The 19,672-nt window shown below is 44.6% G+C and overlaps 1 protein-coding gene across 1 annotated transcript in view; it reads right to left on the reverse strand.

Moving 5' to 3' along the window:
* LOC112075529 (host cell factor 1) overlaps positions 1-19,672 on the reverse strand; it is a 47,717-nt gene that overhangs the window by 3,519 nt on the left and 24,526 nt on the right. The window contains exon 8 of the mRNA XM_070440943.1: positions 2,829-3,014. Coding sequence (XP_070297044.1) covers positions 2,829-3,014 — 186 coding nt within the window. The remainder of the gene's footprint in view (positions 1-2,828; positions 3,015-19,672) is intronic.

Raw genomic sequence — 19,672 nt, forward strand, 5'->3', positions numbered from 1 at the left:
AACTCCAGTGAGACAAATGTAACACTACTGACCTCTGACATGGTGTTTTGAGCTACGAACACAAATTCAAAAGAAACAAAAACATTAAAATAACGCTCCCTGGGCAAAGGACGTTCAAACACATGTTTTTAACCAACTGTCGTAGTTAAATAAGACACTGAACAAAAATATAAAACGCAACATGCAACAATTTCAAAGATTTTACTGAGTTACAGTTCATATAAAGGAAATCAGTCAATTTAAATAAATTCATTAGAACCCTAAATCTATGGATTTCACATGACTGGGAATACAGATATGCATCTGTTGGTCACAGAGACCTTAAAACAAGGTAGGGACGTGGATCAGAACCAGTCAGTATCTGGTGTGACCACCATTTGCCTCACGCAGCGTGACACATCTCCTTCACATAGAGTTGATCAGGCTGTTGATTGTGGCCTGTGGAATGTTATCCCACTGCTCTTCAATGGCTGTGGGAAGTTGCTGGATATTGGCGGGAACTGGAACACACTGTCGTACATGTCGATCCAGGGCATCCCAAACATGCTCAATATGGGTGACATGTCTGGTGAGTATGCAGGCCATGGAAGAACTGGGACATTTTCAGCTTCCAGGAATTGTGTCCAGATCCTTGTGACACGGAGCAGTGCATTATCATGCTGAAACATGAGGTGATGGCGGCGGATGAATGGCACGAAAATGGACCTCAGGATCTCGTCACGGTATCTCTGTGCATTCAAGTTGCCATTGATAAAATACAATTGTGTTCATTGTCTGTAGCTTATGCCTGCCCATACCATAACCCCACCATGGGGCACTCTGTTCACAACGTTGACATCAGCAAACCGCTCGCACTCACAACGCCATCTTCCTGGTACAGTTGAAACCGGGATTCATCCGTGAAGAGCAGACTTCTCCAGCGTGCCAGTGGCCATCGAAGGTGAGCATTTGCCCTGGTGAGGACAACGAGCTTCCCTGAGACGGTTTCTGACAGTTTGTGCAGAAATTCTTCAGTTGTGCAAACCCACAGTTTCATCAGCTGTCCGGGTGGCTGTTCTCAGACGATCCCACAGGTGAAGAAGCCTGAAGTGGAGGTCCTGGGCTGGCGTGGTTACACAAGGTCTGCTGTTGTGAGGCCGGTTGGACGTACTGCCAAATTCTCTAAAACGATGTTGGAGGCGGCTTATTGCAGAGAAATTAATATTCAATCCTCTGGTGAACAGCTCTGGTGAACATTTCTACAGTCAGCATGCCAATTACACGCTCCCTTAACCTGTTTGGGATAGGGGGCAGCATTTTCACGTTTGGATGAAAAGCGTGCCCAGAGTAAACTGCCTGCTACTCAGGCCCAGAAGCTAAGATATGCATATTATTAGTAGATTTGTATAGAAAACACTCTGAAGTGTCTAAAACTGTTTGAATGCTGTCTGTGAGTATAACAGAACTCATATGGCAGGTGAAAAGGTTTGAGAAAAATTCAACCAGGAGGTGGGAAATCTGAGGTTTGTAGTTTTTCGACTCTTGGCCTATCAAATACACAGTGTCTATGGGGTCATATTGCACTTCCTACGGCTTCCACTAGATGTCAACAGTCTTTAGAACCTTGTTTGATGCTTCTACTGTGAAGTGGGGGCGATTGAGAGGGGATTGAGTCATGTTTCTCCCAGAGTGCCACGAGCTGACCAGGCGCGTTCACGTGACAGTTAGCTTGAGTTCCATTGCATTTCTGAAGACAAAGGAATTCTCCGGTTGGAACATTATTGAAGATTTATGTTAAAAACATCCTAAAGATTGATTCTATACTTCGTTTGACATGTTTCTACGGACTGTAACGGAACTTTGACTTTTCGTCTGCACCTAGTGATAGCGCGTCACGAATTTTATTTACTGTGCTAAACGCGCGAACGAAAAGAAGGTATTTGGACATAAAGATGAACTTTATCGAACAAAACAAACATTTATTGTGGAACTGGGATTCCTGGGAGTGCATTCTGACGAAGATCAAAGGTAAGTGAATATTTATAATGCTATTTCTGACTTCTGTTGACTCCAACATGGCGGATATCTGTTTTCTGAGCGCCGTACTCAGATTATTGCATGGTTTGCTTTTTCCGTAAAGTTTTTTTGAAATCTGACACAGCGGTTGCATTAAGGAGAAGTATATCTTTAATTCTGTGAAAAACACTTGTATCTTTTATCAATGTTTATTATGAGTATTTCTGTGATTTGATGTGGCTCTGTGCAAATTCACGGGATGTTTTGGAGGCAAAGCCAAATGTAAACTGAGGTTTTTGGATATAAATATGAACTTGATCGAACAAAACATACATGTATTGTGTAACATGTTGTCCCGGGAGTGTCATCTGATGAAGAATATCAAAGGTTAGTGATTAATCTTCTCTCTATTTCTGATGTGATTGTGATGTGTGACAAATCTGCACATTACATTTTAGAGTGGCCTTTTATTGTCCCCAGCACTAGGTGCACCTGTGTAATGAGCGTGCTATTTAATCATCGTATTGATATGCCACACCTGTCAGGTGGATGTATTATCTTGGCAAAGGAGAAATGCTCACTAACAGGGATGTAAACAAATTTGTGCACAACATTTGAGAGAAATAAGCTTTTTTGTGCGTATGGAACATTTCTGGGATCTTTTATTTCAGCTCATGGAACATGGGACCAACAACTGTACATGTTGCCTTCATGGGACCAACAACTGTACATGTTGCCTTCATGGGACCAACAACTGTACATGTTGCCTTCATGGGACCAACAACTGTACATGTTGCCTTCATATGTGTTGTGTAAAAATGCAAATGTTTTACCTTGCTGATCTTGATAGCACAGGGAGCTCCGGGGAAGCCTGGTAGACACGTCTTGAAGGCTGAGACCTCTGAGAAGTTCCCCCGGCCACATGTGTTGATCCCGGCCACTCTGAATTTATAGGCCGTCCCAGGTTGGAGATCCATCTTCTTCATTTGACTGTAGTCTGGGATGGCCCCGGAGTCATCCTACAAGAACAAGACAAGTTCAGTCACACACACACAACGTGATTAAATTAAAGTTAATTGGTAGCGTACACAGATTTGCAGATGTTAATCGAAGATGCAGATTAAATGCGTGTTTTCTTTAACAGTGCAGCAGTAATACCTAGCGATACAAAAAACACATAAATCATAAAAAGTAAAAATAAAACAAATATCAAAACAAGCAGTGACGTTAACCGAAGAAAATTATCTTGGGGCGGTAACACGGTCGGGTATTTGATCGGGAGGTAATTCCAGAATGGGAGAACAAAAAGGGACTTGAGTTCCTGTACTCTACCACAATCACACCATGTTAATCATAACGCAAACCCTTCCCTCCTTTCTTTGTCTCTTGAGAGTTCGATATATTGTCCCCGTCCAGTCATTCAGCAGGGTTCTCCGTCCATGGGATATATTGTCCCCGTCCAGTCATTCAGCAGGGTTCTCCGTCCCATGGGATATATTGTCCGTCCAGTCATTCAGCAGGGGGGTCCGCAGTGAAGCCCAGGTAATATCGCGGAGTTCTCCGTCCACTGGGATTATGTCCCCGTCAGTCATTCAGCAGGGTTCTCCGTTCCATGGGAGTATATTTGTCCCCGTCCAGTCATTCAAGCAGGGTCTCCGTCCATGGGATATATTTGTCCCCGTCCAGTCATTCAGCAGGGTTCTCCGTCCATGGGATATATTGTCCCCCGTCCAGTCATTCAGCCAGGGTTCGTCTCCGTCTCATGGGAATATTGTCCCCGTCCGTCGGCACCATCTAGTAAATCATTTTTACCGATTGCATTTAATTTACTTCTCTTCAACTTATTGTAAAGCATCGCTGGGGCAAATACTTCCATTTTTTCCCCCAGCAGGGACACACCCCTATATTAAAAAAGGTATGCACTTAATGTACTGTAACACTTAGGATAAAAGTGTCTGCTAGTTTGTATTATATATATTGTATATATTTCAAAAGCACTAATAACCCAAACGCGATGCTTCTCTCTTTTCGCCTCAAATATTGGGATGAGAAGGTCAGAAGGGACTTGGATGTTTTCCTCTAAAGTGGTTTTGAGAAGGAGAGGATGAGTAGCATGTGAAGAGCCCTAGAAAAGCGCTATATAAAACCCAATGTATCATCACAGATTCCATGGTGGCATCAGAATAACAGTAGCCTCGATAAGGCGTCTGCATGCGTCCCAGCTCAGAAAACCGTTTATGGTCGTGAAAGAATCTCGTTAACGGTAGCACAATATAGTTATAGGTAGACAAACAGTGTTTGAGGGGGAAGTATTAGGTGTTTTGTGTTTTGGTCTTCTTCTGGTGGAGGCGTTTTTGACTTCGTTCATTCTTTCTCACGACACTGTTCTGGCACGACACAAGTTGTTTCGCTTGTGGACAAAGCTCAGGAAGTCCACGCGTACAGGAACTCAAATTGTTGTCTATTTGATTGTGTGGTCATATCCGTTAGACAGACTTTATTTTCATGAGAATTTAAACGCTTGTTGCTCCACTCAACAAGAGACGGAACTCGTTTTCCCATGGACAAATTCTATTGTCATTGAGAAAATATTCTTGTCAACCTACACGTATTCTCTAGTTATGACGTAAAGATATTCACCGCCGCCACTATAAGAAATCATACCTCTTCTGCTCACAATTTACGACCACCAAGATGGTAGTTTACTCTTAAGCATTGTCAATTTACTGCTACGTATTTTTGAGGATATAGATTATAACAGGTCTTAATCGTGCATCTACTCTATAGTTGGTTTATATTTACTAAAACTATGTTCTTTCGCCTCGCTATTAAAATATATAAATGTTAAGGTTATATGTCCAAGCGTCCTTTTTAAGGGTTTTATGCAGCCGAAGCTGTGAGGAGCATGCTGTAATTGCCCTTCTATTAGATGTCTTACACGGGGGACAGAGCTCTGGTACTTAACTATCACAGTCGGCAGGCTGATTGTGTGATAGTGGTGAAACACGCATTTAATCTGGCATCTTCGATTAACATCTGCAAATCTGTGTACAGCTTTACGCAATTAACTCGCTTGTTGCATGTGCTTAATCGATCTCGGCTTGGTGTGTGGTGTTGGTTTGTGGCGTAGTTGCGTTAGCACTGAACTTACAGTCGGTCTCTTTGTTCTCTGTTCTCGTGGCAAGTAGTTAGTTGAGTGTGACCACGGGTGATTTGGATCACCCTTGGCACTCCCGGATGCGCCAACGTCATCCACAAACACGCACTTCATGGTTGCTCACGTTTTCATTTCATCGGGGACTAATTGGAGCGCACACGCTCTAGCGAGCGCAGTCTGCGCTTGCTCTAAGACATGACAATTATGGGACGGAGATTAGACCAGCTAACTCTCTCTTCAGAGGTGTAATAATGCTGGCCCGAGGATTAGAAAGACATGGTAATAAGTGGTGGAGGATTAGAAGACAAGGTAATAATCTGGAGGATTAGAAAGGCAATCAACACATGTTAGAGTAATCTGGCGGGATTCGAAGGCCGAAGACTTTGCGTGCTCATAAATCTGGAGGATTCGAAGGCAAGTGTCTCAGGGTAAATAATCTGTGAGGCACTTTCAAAAGACCTAGAACTTGGGTAATAATCTGGATGCGCATTCGAAGATCACTCAGGCTTGGTTAATAATCTGCGCAGGATTCGCAAGCATGGGTAAATAAGTCTGAGAGGTCATCTAGCGATAGCGGCAAGGTGCAATAATCATCGAGGATAATAGGAAGGCAAATCAGCAAGGTAGAGTAACAAATTATTCTGTTGCAGAGTGTTTTAGTAAGACAAGGTAATAATCTTACTATCATATTGCGACAAGGATTAGTAAGTGCAAATGAAGGGGCATAATATATGTACATTGTTGGGTTCAATCAATCTGCGAGGAGGTTAAGAGAGGCACAGGTAATATTCCATGGATGGAGATTACATCGTAATGGTGGTCCCCAATTGAGGTAAGATCTGGGGAGAAGTGGAATTCGCAGAGGATATCGTATGGTAATAATCTGGGAGTGTTACCTTACAGAAGATCGAAAGGTAATAAATCTGAGCGATCTAGAAGAGCAATAGTAGCAGTTGTTGGTCCCAGGTAATAAATCTGGTAGCGGAGTTTCGACAGACATGGGTAAATATCTGGGAGGCGGTATATATAAGAAATGAACAATAAGGTAATGAATCTGATCCCGGAAGGGATAATGTAGTGAATGCCCTATGGTATATAATCTGAGCGCGCAGACTCTCAAGACAAAAAGCTTATTCTCTCAACATGGGTTGTAATCAGATCTCGCGACAGAAATTTTATGAAGTGGTGTTACGACATTCGGCTAATAATTCGGTTGTTAAGGGATTAGAGGAACAAACAAATGTTTCTATTAAATCTGCGCGGTATTATTAATGGACCAACTCGATAAGTAATATCATTGACGAGGTACTTAAAGAACGACACATCGACCAAGGTGTGGCATTCGGATTAAATACTGCATTGGGAGGATTTAGTAAGGATCAACAAATCAGCGGTAATAACTCCTGGGAGGCATTTAGATAAGTACAAACACAGGTGCAGGTTCAACTAATCGTGGCTAGGGGGTGTGAGAAAGCAAATAAAAGGGCTAATCATCTGGTACGGTAATATAGATGGAGATGCTCTCGCAATAGATGGTTATGAGTTAACTCCTGACAGTGACAGAGCTTAGATAACCATTCAGGTAAAGTAAAAACTCTTCCAGAGAGAATGTTACATCTAGACTCTGGACATATAGCGGTTGTTCAAAATATTAATTTATTGTACTAACCTATTCACATCAGATATGCAGCACACTATGCCTAAATTGCTGCAAGGAAAAACACTAATTGCTATTATTTTCACCAATATGAAGATACTCAAATGAAAGTATGTGTAACTCTGAGTAATACTCGAGAGACTCCTCTAAAACAGAAGAGATTCATCAACAGATGACACAAAAATTCTGAGTATCTAGTTTTCGCTCCAATACACAACCCCCTCACGAGCTGACTCTTATTATCGCCGATATATGTCCATACGCGTGCGCTGCTCAGCTTGCGGTCGCATGCTCGCGCCAATGCATCATATCATCGCCCCGGACTGCACCCCTCATGGGTGACTGGAAGTCTTAGCACAGGTGTTTGACAGCCACCCAGTCATGGGCTGAGTCCTTAGCCGGGCTGGCCACCATCATGGGGGGCCCCACCTCGAAGTTCCTATAGTCGGGCTTGGCCAACCATCATGGGCTGAGTCTTAGCCGCGGCTGGGCCACCATCATGGGCTGAAGTTCTTTAGCCGGGCTGGCCACCAATCATTCGGGACCTTGGAGATCTTTAAGCATAGGTGACTAGCCATACCATCAATAGGGTAACTGAGTCTTAGCCAAGGTGTTTCGAATAACCACCATGAGATGACATGAGTCTAGAGGGCGTGAGTGCCGTGCCTAAGCCTGTGTCACGCTCAACGGTGGCTTGACAAGGCCAGCTCCTGGCCGTTAACTCTCTGACGCTATGTGAGCCGTTTCTTCAGGCATGTCCTTGTTGGAGATCGCAGACCCTCAGGTCGCGCGCGTCGTCAGAATTCAAGCGTTCATTTACATTTTAGTATGCATATTCTTAAAAAAAAATAAATACTGTTCAAAGTAGTAAAACAAGACATAATAAAGATTACGCAGAACAGCGGCAAAAACCAAAGTCAAAGATCCTATTGATAGATTTAATAATAACGTTCTACGCGTGTACAACAGAGAGCGCGTCTACGGCGAGGTCCTCCGCGAGAAATACCCTACAAATAGTGTATTATACCATGAGCCGCCATTTTGCATTTGTAGGTCCGCGGGACCCCAAACCGACCCAAAATGTATCATGCATCTGGTCTTCAAAATCAGGTGGAAGAAACGTTGTTACCGAGAACGAGAAGTTCCGATAGGTTCACATTTTTTTCACCAACCCATCTGAAACTTAAACCCTCCCTAGCGCTCTCCTCAATAATAAAATAATAGGTCGAACGTACATTTTCTCTCTTGACAATTCGCTCGTTATCGTGTCGAGAATTCCTGCTATAGCTTTCCAGTGATTACAATCTGAAACATGCAAGCTGTGACCCCCTACAGCCCCCTCTCACACTGGTTTCTTTCCACATTATAAACTGGGAAGCTTCACTGGTTCTGGTTTTCTTACTTACTGGGAGCTTTGTTAAGGCTTTACTCGGTGAGGGTTGTAAAGTGAGAGTTAACTGTGCAGAGCTTCTACTAGCCCTCTCCATATACGTCGCTCTCTAACTACATTAATAACACTGTCTGGATCTTGCTACAGGCCCTCTCCCTACATTGGTTTCTCCTAGCTCTACCCGTGGTGATAGCTTGCTACAGCCCTTACCGCCTACAACTGGTTTCTTCACTTTAAAGATGGACCTCCCACTATATACAAGCACACTTACCATACTGTCTCGTGGTTTCTACTATCTCACACTGGGACCCCCTACAGGCCCGCCTTCTCTAACTCCCACTGGCTTGTCTTACTGGAGCGATGAGAGTGGACGAAACGAAAGAATTTTAATTTCTCCTCGAAGAACCATATTTAAAAAATAGTTATTCCGTTATAACTCTCTCACGAGTGCGCTCTCGGATTAGGTGAGAGACGCCATGTGTACTAAATAAATCTCTGGGACTAGCGGAAGATTAGTTTATTTCCTCCACCAATACAATAACAGCTATAGAAATCAAATCTTTTAACGCAGTAACATCATAAGCGTATTATTGTGTGTACAGCTACCAAGCGAGGAATAATCTATCCATTGTCTCGGACTTTATAGATAGGATTCATCTAAACCACGAACCGGATGTCAACCCTATAGTCGACAATGTCCTTACAGTATGGGTGTCTATTACCGTTCTGAAAGTAGGGCGCAAAGACAGTCGTTTCACCCCACAAAAACACCATACACCCTAAGAAACGTTAACCTTGTTTTCAAAAACCGGCCAATTCCAAAAGAGTCCACAGAATTTGCGATCAAGAAAACAGACCGCAGTGTCAAATTCTGCTCTGGAATGGAGTATGCTGCTGGAATCTACACAAGCGCCTCAGTTCCTGAAAGATTACACCAGAGTGTAATTCTTTGTACAGTTCAAAGCTCGTTATTGGCACGCAACCTCTGTTTTTAAACCTGAGAACATTAAAAATTAAGTGCAATTAAAAAGGTGAAGAGTTAGGATGAAATCTATGCACCGTAACAGTGATACAGCTACATATCGCCCCTACGTCTCCGTCCACTCAGGCGCGCCCTAGTCCAGTCGCTTTAACAGATGTCCTGTCTTAGACCTAAGATGCCAAATATCTCAGCCCACAGCTATACTTCCTGGTGAGCTCTTTCCTTTCAAAAACTAAGTTCTTGGCACATCTATAGACCAGGCATAACCCAGGGAGCTCATGCCGTATTGTGAACATGTAAAACCAGCGAGCAACATGTTAGAAATATTGCACAGGGGTAAAGAGAATCTATCTTTGCCTGAGAACACATGCAGTAAAATAGAAGTGAAGTTTTAATAGAGAAGCTATTTGAATAACTCCTGCGCAAAACCCTAACGTGCCCGTCACAGGATACCATGCTCTGGAAACGTCCACAAAGATGCACATGGTATCTCGGACGGACAATGAAACAGCCTTCAAGTACCGATTCTATAAGCCCTGCAAACCACTCAACATTCGGGCGTCCATTTCGAAGGTTATTCTCTCTTAACTCGAAAGAACATCCACCCATTTGGTCATTCAGTCCCTGCCTTCATATTGAACACTTCCTGTCCCTACACAAAGTCCTTACACCATAATGCTATGAGGTCTCACTACTAGATCACATGCTTACTTCTCAAAGGCCTCAAATTAGATAGAACAGGGAAACCGTGTCATAGCGTCTTGAGTAAGACTAGTCTTTCTTAAACTCAAACAGGGGAACTCGTGTTTTATCGCGTGAAATTATCAAACTACAGAGCCACTATAATGCTCAACCCTTTAGATTTAAAGGTAAGGATCATTGGCAGTTTCTTTAGAGCAAGATACCTACCAGGCTCACTAAATACTCCTTGCTTTAAGGAAGATTATTGATTTACAAAACTACAGCCACTAAATACCCTTGTTTTAAGGGAAGATACTTGATTTTACAAACTACAGGCCACTAAAATACCCTTGGTTTAAATTAAAGGAAATATTGGATAGTTCTCAGGCCTCAGTGTTTACTCTGGGCACGCCTTTTTGTTCCATCTGCAATACAGGTGGAAGAGTCAATGATGCTGCCGTGCTATCCCCTTCAGCTACACGGTTAATGTCATCTAGTTGAGCAGGGTTAGTGCTCCCTGTTAGCTCTCACTATTGTGTGTCATAGACTTGCTGTGGGTCTAGTTGGGACATTTAGCCTGACTGTGTCCATTTAACCCCACAGCATTGATTGTTATGACTGCACTAGTCAGCCTAAGCGTGTACATTATGCGTCCTATGTTACCTACTGCTCTTTCAGAGTAGAGACTGCTGTGGTCCATGTTGCTGTTGTAGAATATTAATTCTCTCATCGTGGACATTTGCATACATCAAATGCTCGCCTCTCAGCTGATTATCAAGTGCGATTTTTTAGCTGTGAGGAGTCACATTTGTTTGCGTCTCGATCTAAGGTGCGACATTCTCAGGTGTGCTCCCACAATATACCCTCAGGCTTCCTCTAGACTGCTGTGGTCCTATGGGTGGTACATTATGCTCCATTTACCCTCAGCTGATTTTAGACTGGCTGTGAGTCAGTGGACTTATGCTACCATTACCCTCAGCGTTTATACTCTCTCAGCTTAAAGGTCCCAATGGTTTGACCTTGTTGGTCTAGTGAGACCATTATTGCTTCCATACCTCAATGCTGTTTAGGACTTGCTGTGGGTTCTACTCGTTGGACATTATGCTTCCGGATAATACTACCCTCCGACCTGTCTTCATAGACTGCCTGTTGATCTACACAGGTGGACAGCCCTTAAGTGCGCAGCCATCTCTCACCCTTCAGCGTCTTTCTTCATAGTCCTTGTTTTAGACTGGGCTGTGATTTCGTCTGGTCCATGTTTGCCTGTGATCTAGTTGGACATTATGCTCCATTACCCTCAGCTGTTGATAGACTGCTGGTGATCTAGGGGACATTATTGCTTCCATTACCCTCAGTTGTTTTAGAACTGCTTGTGGTCCATGTTTGCTGTGATCTAGTGGACATTATGCTCCATTACCCTCAGCTGTTTAGACTGCTGTGATCTTAGTGGTACATTTGCCTCCACTTACCCTCAGCTGTTTAGACTGCTGTCATCTAGTGGACATTATGCTCCATTACCCTCAAGCTGTTTAGACCTGGCTTCATCTAGTGGACATTCATGCTCCATTACCCTCAGCTGATTTTAACTGCGGTTGGTCCATGTTTGGCTGTGGTCTAGTGGAACATTATGCTCCATTACCTCAGCTGTTTTAGACTGCCGTAGTGGTCCATGTTTGCTGTGGTCGTAGGTGCGACATTATGCTCCTATTACCCTCGTGCTGCTCAGACTGCTTGCGGTGCATGTTTGCTGTGATCTTAGTGACATTATGCTCCATTACCCTCTGCTTTCAGACTGCTGTGTGTTCCATGTTTTGCTGTGATCTAGTGTAGTATAAAAGTAATTCTCTCCCTAGTCTTACCACTTGGCCCCAGTCATATTCAAGTTACAACTACCTTTCTAGGGTTCCTGATGCTTCTAGCATTTGAGTTGCATTTTTAGACACATCTACATATTCACTTGTTAATAGATGCTATAGTATCGGCATTAACTAGAGTGTTGTCCAATCAATTACTGCTAACCACTCCCTCTTCAAGATCCGCGGTTGATGGAAAAAGCTGTTTCAAAAATGTTGATCATATCTTCGTACTCCCTGACAAAAGCCATGCAGCCGAAACGCCTCGGTTTCCATTGAACATACAAATAAAGGCATTTTCATTCATTATATGAAGAGCGCCTTGGTCCTTTCTGATAAGCAACTGCGTTGACAGTCATTGGATCTACAAGTCATTTAGCATGCTGAACAACCCCAGACAACATCACTGGCCAAGGCATGCTGTGTTAATATTACATTTCGCATGTTCAGGTTCACCATCAGCAATAGTTGTGGGAGTTTTGCTTGAAGCAAATCAGTAATTGATGGTCTTTAATACATGTTTTTATTTTAGATATAAAGGGTAAAGTCGATCATTTCATAACGAAGACAGCAATCACGTTTGCTACCTTTCACTGCATGGTTGAAGCGGTTGGGCGTATCTGCACACTCCTGGATTGCATCATACCTGGCAGGTCGCTCCTACCAGGTAACGTGGAGAGGATCTGTGTCTGCACCACGCACTCTCACTACTGGTGTCCCCCAGGGTTCAGTTCTAGGCCCTCTCCTCTTCTCTCTCTACACAAAGTCATTCAGCTCTGTCGTATCCTCACATCACTGTCTCCTATCACTGTTATGAGGATGGACCTCTCCTCTTCTCTCTATACACCAAGTCACTCAGCTCCGTCATATCCTCACCTGGTCTCTCCTATCACTGCTATGAGGATGGACCTCTCCCCTTCTTTCTATACACCAAGTCGCTCAGCTCTGTCATATCCTCACATGGTCTCTCCTATCACTGCTATGAGGATGGACCTCTCCCCTTCTTTCTATACACCAAGTCGCTCAGCTCTGTCATATCCTCACATGGTCTCTCCTATCACTGATATGAGAATCACACTCAACTACTCGTCTCCCTCCCCCCTTCTGACACCCAGGTGGCGACACGCATCTCTATGTGCCAGGCAGACAGCTCAGCTTGGATGTCGGCCCCACCACCTCAACAAGACAGCGCTGTTCTTCCTCCCAGGAAAGGCCTGTCCGCTCCAAGACCTCTCCATCACGGTTGACAACTCCACGGTGTCGCCCTCCCAGAGTGCAAAGAACCTTGATGTGACCCTGGACAACACCCTGTCGTTCTCTGCAAACATCAAAGCAGTGACTCGCTCCTGCAGGTTCATGCTCCACAACGTCTATAGAGTACAACCTTTTCCTCACACAGGAAGTGGCGCAGCTTCTAATGCAGGAACTTTGTCATCTCCCGTCTGGACTACCGCAAGTCTCTGTTGGCCCAGTTCCACGCTTGTGTCATCAAACCCCTTCAATTTATCCTGAACGCAGCAGCCCGCCTGGTGTTCAACCTTCATAAGTTCTACCAAATCACCTGGCTCCTCCGCACCCCTCCACTGGCTTCCAGTTGAAGATTGCATCATCTTGAAGACCCAGGAGCTTGCCTACGGAGCAGCGAGAGGAACTGCCCCTCCTTAAGGGGTTAACCCTACACATCAACCCGTAGCACTCCGTACCGCCACCTCTGGCCTCTTGGTCCTCCCACCCCTATAACAGGGCAGCTCTCCCACTCAGCCCAGTCAAAACTATTCTCTGTCCTGGTAATTATGTCTCTAGATAAGAGCGCCTGCTAAATGTAAATGACTACGATGACGCAGTAATTAATGTCTCTAAGATAAGCGCGCCTGCTAAATTACTACGTGAACGCAGGTTAATTATGTCTCTGAGAATACAGAGCGCCTGCTAAATGACTACGATGAACAGCTGTAATTTATGTCTCTAGATAAGAGCGCTGCTAAATGACTACGATGAACGCTGTAATTATGTCTCTAGATAAGAGCGCCTGCTAAATGACTACGATGAACGCAGTAATTATGGTCTTCTAGATAAGAGCGCCCTGCTAAATGACTACGATGACCTGGTAGAAGAAGCTCATTCAAACATCCGTCAAAATTCCAGATGGTTTAAACCATTCCACTGAGATGGAAAAGGGTCGACCATCCATAGCGGTGCTATAATATTAGAATTGGAAATTCATAGTGTTTATGCACAAACTTCAGTGAAATTCGAACCGTTGCCTCTATATTCCCCAAATCAACAATATTGGCATCGCTCGAATCGTTTCAATGTCAAAAACGTATGGTTCCAGAAGTCACCCATATACTACGTAATCGTTTCTATAAATTAATAAGCGTGGTTCAAGACGCTACTCATACGCTATGAATCTGGTTTGCGAGAAATTTATAATGAGCGGGTATGGTTCACCAAGAAACGCTCATACATACTAGACTCGTTTCAAATTTCAAAGTACGTATGCGTTTCAAGAGTCTTAACATACCTAGCATCGTTTCAAAATTAAAACCGTCTATTGAGTCTTAAGAGCATCTTACAGTACCTTAGAATGCAGTTTCAAAATTAACAACGTATGGTTCAAGAGTCAATCTAATCCACCTAAAACGTATTGTTCCAAGATCTCACTCCGAAACGAACCGACAGTTCAAGGACAGACCGATGAAGCCACGCTCAAAACGCAACATGTGGACTGAACCTGGGTTGAGTTGTGCGTTGCTGCCGAGCAACGTGCCGCTGCCTGCGCCAGGCCTGGGCTTCCTGTAGCTGTTGTTGTTGATGTCCAGGGCTGCCAGCTAGCCTGAGTCACACAATGGGGATGTTTTGATGATGGCCCTCTGGCCACGTTCCTTCTATTCTGGAGGAGAGAGGGGGCCTTCCGAGAGAGAGTGGTGATGTCGTGATCTGTTGTCTATCCAAATATGCGTATACCACGCTAGCTTGATAATCCAGAGGGCTGTGGGATGAAATGTGGTGTGTTTTTTTAGTTCTATAGTTTTGATTCGATCTCTTGGATAATGTTCTAGTTGTGTTTTATTTTGCGCCACGATATTCACAAAAATGTCCTAGTCCCCAGAATGAGCGTGCAGCGATATGAAATAGGTTACGCAAAGTCCTTTGGGGAACACTTGGTGTGTCTCGTGTATTAAGGTAAGCTGTGAGGTCTATAATGGAGACCGAGCGGTGTTAGCATGGGACCAGAGGCTTGTGTATAGTTCTCTGAGTTGCCTTGGTGTGTGTGTTGTGCTTCAATGGTGTGAGCTTGGTCGTCAGTCTGGTTTTCGCGCTGGGTGCGTTCCTCTTTTGGCATGACTATAGCTGTACCTTCCAATGTACACACAGGCCATGCGACACACACCAAAGATGAGATCGATTCCTCTGGACAGCAGAGATTTGTCGAGACTCACATTTGCATCTTTGGTCCAACAGGAAAACATCAGTCCATTATTGGGAGACATGAAATGCGAGATGCTGGTGTCAATCATGGAGCTACCTGATACCCGTTTTAATGTGTGTTCAACATCACACGCATAGGGAGCAGACCTCACTACTAAACCAGGAGTATAATTTTAACATTGAAATCTAGGAAAAACTCTCCACGTGTTTTTTAGTGTTGGCGCTGCGGACATTCGCCCAGTTGTAACGCTACTCTTGATACATCGTCTGAGCAGCATGTTACTATGACCGCTACTCTAAACAAAATACCCATATGGAGTAGACCAGTGCTCTCGTCTGTGTGTGTGGTTCAAGAACAAATGAGTCTCTCGGGAATTGTGCGACTCAAACGGCGGTTGATGGCTGCGGCATGTGGCTGTATCTAGAACACTGCAAGTGGTCAGATGCAGACTAGGCTCGGCTGGCCACCAGAGAAACTACGCGCGTTTCGATCACGCCAGAGTGGCTCATTGTCCTTGCATGTGCCTGCGGCCCGCCGACAGGGCGGATCCGTGGTGGCGAGCCGACACACAATCTCTATGGCCACGAAGAGTTTCGTCCGGGGATTATTGAGGGAGGCGATTTGGCCGGTAGGGATTATATCTCTTCGAGTCTAATCTGCGCACGAGCCGAACTTCTCCTGTGGCACGAGGCGCGGCGCGTGTCCATGTTATGTAAGTGCGAAGTCGGCTGACTCCCAAGGCCTGTGGTGCCACGCGGTGTTTCCGCCGACACACTACTGGGTGCATCTGGCTTCCGGGTTGGAGGGCGCGCTGTGTTAAGAAGCAGTGCGGGTCTTGGGTTGGTTGTGCTCTTCGGAGGCAGCGCAGGAGGGCTTTGTACCTTTCGGGTCTATACTCACCAGAGCCCCGTTATGAGGAGTGTGAGTGCGTATGTGTAGAGACAGACTCAGCTCAACTACTAATAAAGTTCTGAGTATCAACGAAATTGGGAGAATATATAAAAAAAAAATATAAGCGGCCTATCGGTGATGACTGCAGTGTACAACCAAAATGTGTGCGGAGGGTAGGTCAATCTTGCTTTGCACGACGACTTTTTAGCACATACTCTGCACTATCGTCTCTCTCTGTCGATTGGCTTTTGGCTCTGCATTCGATTGTAACAGTTAGCGTGTCGCAGAGAACATGAGCAGCAGCTACTTTTGGCTACATACGGATCACGCGTTCCACAGGTTTTTAGGAGGTTTCGACCGATGGAGAGGTAACGGTTTACCATTACATTGGTGGATTTGGATAGATATATAATATTGTCACATAAGGCTACTGGTATATTTCTGTACATTGTGTGCTCGCTAGTATCGATAGAAACACCTAAGATGGTATTAATGTTTATTTTTGGCAGTGAGAACGAGGCTACTCAGGCGAGACCGAAAAAAGAACATCACCCAAATAGTTATTATCCGTCGCCTGTTTCATGAAAATATAAGGTGGCACAAAGCTTATGATACAATGTTACCAATCCCCTATATATATATTTTTTTAAATACGTGAATCACATTTTATTTGGGCGTACGACCCGACTCGCATTGTGGGTACCCATACCCACGTATTGGGAATCACATGTGACCATTAAAAGCCTGTAAATGAGCAGGACCGTCTGTAAGTACAGCCTGTATGAACCAAGGAACTGTCTGTAGTCACAGCCTGTATGACCAGGAATGGTGTGGTGTGTGTCAGTGTGTGTTGTGCGTCTACTTCGACGCCTATGAACAGCAGATAGGCTTGATGTCGAGATGACCTGACAGGACAGGCATAGTAGTGGCTAGAGACTCGTGTCTGTGTGTGTGTCTAGTGCTCAATCTCTTGTATTCGATCAGCGTTTGCTGGTCCGCGGCTCCTGCAGGACAGACCTTGGTTTGGTCATGGGTCTTGGCTTGTGTGATTGTCATAGGTGTGTGTGTGTGTGTGTGGTGTGTGTGTGTGTGTGTGTGTGTGTGTTGTGTGTCTACTCACTCTCATGACAGCGTGCTGGTGCGGCCTGCAGGACAGCCTGTATGGCAGGTACTTTCGCTGTGTGTGTTGCTCCTAACTCACTCAAGTGAGGTTTACTAGCGTAAGCACTGGTGGGGCCGCTGTCTCAAGAGAACGCCTTGTCTGGCCAGGACTGTGTTGTGTATTTGAGATGCTCATGTCAGGAAGTGTTGCAAGACGTGTGTTATCGGCGAAATAGGAGAGTTGAGAATGTAGAGTCGGCCCGGACAGAAAAGGGTATATGTAATTATAGGAGTGTGGACGGGGGTGATAAAAAGTGAAGGGAGGGGGAGGGGAAAGGGAAGGAGGGGGGAGGAGGGGGGGATGGCGCGGGAGGGGAGGACACGGGGGAAGGAAAGGGGGAGGGATTGGGACTGTGTGTGTGTGTGTCTACTCACTCATGAAAACAGCGTGCTGTGCGGCCTTGAGGACAGCCTGTCATGGCCAGGACTGTGTGTATGGCCAAGGACTGTGTTGTGTGTGTTGGTCTACTCATCTATGACAGCGTGCTGTTGCGGTCCTGCAGGACAGCCTGTATGGCCATGCGCTTGGTGGGCGTTAGCCCATCACTCATAGCAGCCGGTGTTGTGCCCGCCTCCTCTGGCGACGCATGCGGGGTAAACAGCCAGCTCCGTCTAGGGGGGTTAAACCCTCAGCCATTCAGGGTCTGCTTTGGCCCCCCGAGCCACCTTCAGTACATGCAAGCTCCGCAGATTGGAAGGCCCTTAGGAGGCAAAGAAAAAGGAAAATTAAGTTCAGGACATTAAAACATTATATTTTTCCCCAATGTTACTAAAAAAATGTTTTGTTGGCACAACAATTCAGTCGCTCATGTGTGTTGCTAGGAGAAACAACAGGCATTTCATTCTGTGGCCTTTTTCCAAGAACATGACAGGTGAACCTAGTTTGGACTGGTATGTTTCCTTCTGCTGAGTGGGTGCACTGTATGTATTAATACAGTACACAGTCAAAAGTTGACAACAGCTACTCATTCAAGGGTTTTTCTTTAATTTTTTTAATAATTTCTACATTATCGAATTATAGTGAAGACATCAAACTATGTAATAACAAGATGAATCATTTAGTAATCCAGAAGTTGTTAAACAAACTAAAAATATTTACATTTTTATATATTGTAGCCACCATTTTGCCTTTAATGCAGCTTTAGCAACGCTACGTCTTGGCATTCTCTCAACCAGCTCACCTGGAGATGCTTTTCAAACAATCTTGAAGGAGTTCCACATATGCTGAGGCATTTGGCTGCTTTTCCTTCACTCTGCATTTAGTCCATCTCATCCTAAAACCGTCTTTCAATTATGTTTGAGGTCGGGTGTGATTTTGTCGGATAGGCTCAGGTCATCTTGTTGCAACACTCCTACACTCTCCTTCTTGGTCATTACAAGCCCTTACACAGCCTGGAGGTTGTGTCTTGGTCAGTTGTCCTGTTGAAAAAACCAAAGTGTCGCACTAAGCCCAGCAGCCACTACCTCCCCAAGCACCACTACCTCCCAGCACCACTACCTCGCCCATCGCACCATCTACCTCCCATGCCTATTCCACTACGCTCTCCCACCTCTATATCGCGCTGGCAGATATGCTTTTGTAGCCATTGCTGGTTTAACCTGTTATGGGGCGTAATTGGAAAAAACTGGGAAAATGATTGCGCAATTTTCAACCTGGCCTTCTTATATCAATTTTGCTCTTACAATATGCATATTATTACTTAATATTGGAATAGAAACAATCTCTAGTTTCTAAAACCGTTGCTAATTTTCTCCCGCCCCCTGAGTTGGGGGTACAGGAAGTCATTTGGCAGCCTTTCCCTGACCAAAGAAGTAGTAATGTCAGAAATCTGTATGCTCGGCTTCAACTATGCTATACATGGTCATTATACGTAAGACCCTACACGTACACATTCCGATACGCCTTGCTTGGTGTCAAGAGGTGTGAGAGAAGAAATTTTGTGATCATCTTGTTCAGAGGTTGAATAAGAAAGCTATTTTCTTTGACGTGACCGACCACTTCCAGAAGCTGAAGCCGCGCGACGTTAGAGTGATTATGTCGTTCTGTTTTGCCTGCTGTTTTGGGACACGGGAAACATCTCGCTGGTTTTTTATTTGGATAAATAGGACCATATCATCGTAATGTATGTTTTTTTCATATAGTTTAATCAGATTATTTGATTTTTTCTGTGGAGTTTTGCCGTGTTCTCGTTCTCTGACTTTTTACGTTGGACAAAATCCGCTGCCAGTCGACAACAGTGCCAATGCTAAGTGAGAAGGGAAGTTTCCATTACTGACTCCACAACAACGACTCATCTGGACAAAGGACAAGCTCTGATCAACTATTCTGATGAAAGATCAGCCAAAGTAAAGACCCAATTTATAATGTTATTTCATATATCTGTCGGCATGTCAACTGGTCGCGGGCGCCCAAGTGTGTCTGGCTTATTGTGGCTATGCTAACATAGGCGCTACATTTTGTTTTCGCGTAAA

Source organism: Salvelinus sp. IW2-2015, unplaced genomic scaffold (genome assembly GCF_002910315.2).
Source record: "Salvelinus sp. IW2-2015 unplaced genomic scaffold, ASM291031v2 Un_scaffold3221, whole genome shotgun sequence".
Classification (NCBI taxonomy): Eukaryota; Metazoa; Chordata; class Actinopteri; order Salmoniformes; family Salmonidae; genus Salvelinus; species Salvelinus sp. IW2-2015.